The 2,961-nt window shown below is 47.4% G+C and overlaps 1 protein-coding gene across 1 annotated transcript; it reads right to left on the bottom strand.

Annotated features, from left to right (window-relative positions):
- Positions 1 to 1,520: 1,520 nt before the first annotated feature.
- LOC135428647 (uncharacterized) lies at positions 1,521 to 2,422 on the bottom strand. The gene is made up of 2 exons (XM_064682723.1): positions 1,949 to 2,422; positions 1,521 to 1,691 (listed from the first exon to the last, which is right to left on the bottom strand). Exons 1-2 carry the CDS (start codon positions 2,420 to 2,422, stop codon positions 1,521 to 1,523), a joined length of 645 nt encoding a protein of 214 aa, XP_064538793.1.
- Positions 2,423 to 2,961: the final 539 nt, after the last annotated feature.

The following is a 2,961-nucleotide window of genomic DNA, read 5'->3' as shown; positions in this document are numbered from 1 at the left end:
AAAATAAGTTTGAAGCAAATCGGACACAATTTAAAACTTCGCACAAAAAATCTTTGAGTCGCAATCCACCCGAAAAAGCTTGGATTCTCAAATGATTTTTCTTTTAGATCTCTGGAAATGAATTTGAGCGCGAAACGTCACCCACCAAATCTTTGACCTCCATTTCCACCAAGGAGGAACGTATTTTTCGAAAAGTGTGAAACACCCCTCAAATGAATTTGAACAAAGATCTTTGAAAATAAGTTTAAGGCCGATCGGATGGTAAACAAAAAAGTTACATACAAACGTTTTTCGCGATTTTGCCACACTTGCGGGTGGAATTTCCCGAAACCCCGTCTTAACGTGTACCTACATCACATAAGGTAGCTACAGTAAAAATTTCAGCTTCCTAGCTCTTACGGTTTGGGCTGTGCGTTGATCACCAATCAGTCAGTCAGTCAGTCAGTCAGTCAGTCAGTCAGTCAGTCAGTTAGTCAGGACAAACAGTTTTATATATAGAGATTGTATTATAGTATTTGTTTAATTGTTTAATTCTATGTAAAACCTGAGACCACCCAGAGGTGGCGGCCAATCCACTCCTCTGGTGACCTGATTTTCGCATGTCTTCTCTGCAGCACTTCCCGTATAGTGGCACTACGGTTTCGGCAAAAAATTAAATTTAATCGATTGTATATATTTTTATACCCTTGCAGAGGGTATTTTAATGATGTGAAATGTGAAATGTGTACCGCATAGAGGGAGACATCTCCGACCCCATAAAGTATATATTGTAAAGTTGTTTCTCATCCTGGGTAATAAACTCAGTCTTACCAAGTCCACTCTACAAGAAATTTTTTAGTGTGCCGAGGGATAGCTCCGCCACAGAGTGATTGATAATTTTAGTAAGGAGAGGGAGCCGCTGGGATCGCTCCGCCGCGTTTGGGTTATGGTAGGTCAGCGTGATGGGTGCTGCTGGGATCGCTCCGCCGCAGAACGAAAGGCCTAAAAACGCACAATCTCTATTCGGCATATACCGCCGAATCGTGATAGGAAGCAATATGTAAACACTGATGCACTTTATGTATAATCGTTGCTGTTTTATTTTGCTAAACTTCCCTGGCCCTGCTTCACCGTCAATTCTTGACTTCTATTCTTTAAACTCTTAGCTAACTCGCGGCCCCTCTAAGTCTCCTTTTTGTCGTTACGTTCATACGTCCGATACTCACTCTCGCTGATTCCAAAGTGAAGCTGCTGATCAGCTTCAGCAGCTCACGACCCTTTTTCGCCCTTTTTCGTTCTGCGGCGAATACTCTCTCTCTCTAACAGTTGCATGTGATTCGATTTCATTTGCAATTGGCCTCTCTTAACTTAATAAATGTTTGCTTAAATGATAATGCCCTTATCCTATGATTGTTTATATATTATAATTTTGCGAGTTTATTTTGACTCCGCGTCACACCCTCCCCCTTTCTTGACGGCGTGTGATCGTCACCTTGCGGCCATCGGTGATGGTCATCTTGAAAAATGCAAACTCGATCCCCTCAAATGGATCCTCCAGTTCCTCCCAGAACGGGTAAGGCTTGGTAGACGGGTCCCGCCTTATGTCCGGGATAACCCCTGCGATTGACGGTGTTCTCGGTATCAGTGGTCTTAGCTCGAGTAGCTGCTCCGCTCCCACTCCATCTCGAAACTATAATCTCGTTCCATTTTACCTGTGGAGATACCAATAGTTATAAATAATTTATTAAACTCCTCTACCATTCCGTTCTCTTCGGCCTGTCTATTGTTCTAATATGTTTCTATGGTGCAGCTTGCAACGACTTTTCTTATAAATAGTTAAACATATTGGTTATTACAAATTGTTCTGAGTCTATTGTTCGTCTGGCCGGTCGTCTCTCGGCCCTCTGCTCCCAGTGGGGTCTTCTTCGTGTGGTCCGTGGGAGATCTTTAGTTGGGTAATGTTAGCTACCCGCCTTTTCCATTCGCCATCGCGCGCCAAGCGCACGATATTGAGCAACACGAATTTCACGACCCAGTAGAGGCCGTCGAACTTCGGCGCTATCTTTGCCGCGAATCTGTCGGCGGTCTTTGACAGCTGATGCTGGTGCAGCCACACCTGCTCGTTCACTCTTAGCCGCCACTCTCTTCGACACAAGTTGTAGTGCCTCCCCTGGTCCTGGGAAGCACGCTGCAGGTTGTGACGGACGATGTCAAACACCTCCCTCAGACGCCCGGCCTTTTCCCCTGGCGTTTGCTGAACAGTGGCGGACCCAGGCGTAACATCGTCGTATAAGGCAGCGGGAAGACGAGGCTCGCGACCTTGCACCAAGAAGGCGGGCGAGAATCCGGTCGTGTCGGCCACGCTCGTGTTCACCGCTAACGCTATTTCGTGGAGCATCTCGTCCCACGGGCTCTGATGTTCTTCGATGAACTGGGCGATCATCGTCTTGACCGTCCGGTTCGTCCGCTCGGTGGGGTTTTCTTGAAGGCAATACGGCGCAGTGTATTGTACCTCTATGCCAATGGAAGTCAAGAAAGCCTTGAATGTCCGGCTTGTGAACTGCACTCCGATGTCGCATACAAACTTCCGAGGGACTCCGAATCGACAGAGTATCCGTTCTCAGAACGCCCTCTGTAAGTGTTCTGCCGGCGCCCTTCTCAAGGGGACTAGTTCCATCCACTTGCTAAACGCATCGTGAAATACCAGCAACATAGTGTTCCCGTGCTTCCCGGGCCCACGAAGTCGGCGCGTAGGATGAACAACGGTCCTGCCGGCCTCACCTGTTCCACTTTAAACTTTTGAAACACCTCGCAGCACTTCACATATCGTGCGGCATCCCGGAATATTCCTGGTCAATAATAACTCTGCGCTAGTCGAGATGTTGTCTTCCTCACCATTTGATGCCCGCCGTCGGGGCATTGTGACACTCCCGCAGGACTCTCTGCCTCTGATTGCCAGCGACGCACAATTTCCACGGTACG

The sequence above is a fragment of the Drosophila montana genome, unplaced genomic scaffold (genome assembly GCF_035044405.1).
Source record: "Drosophila montana isolate Dmon_TW-CO22-7 unplaced genomic scaffold, ASM3504440v1 contig_2491_1, whole genome shotgun sequence".
Taxonomy (NCBI): domain Eukaryota; kingdom Metazoa; phylum Arthropoda; class Insecta; order Diptera; family Drosophilidae; genus Drosophila; species Drosophila montana.
The sequence above is the reverse complement of the archived record's forward strand: the minus strand, read 5'-3'. Positions and strand labels throughout refer to the sequence as shown.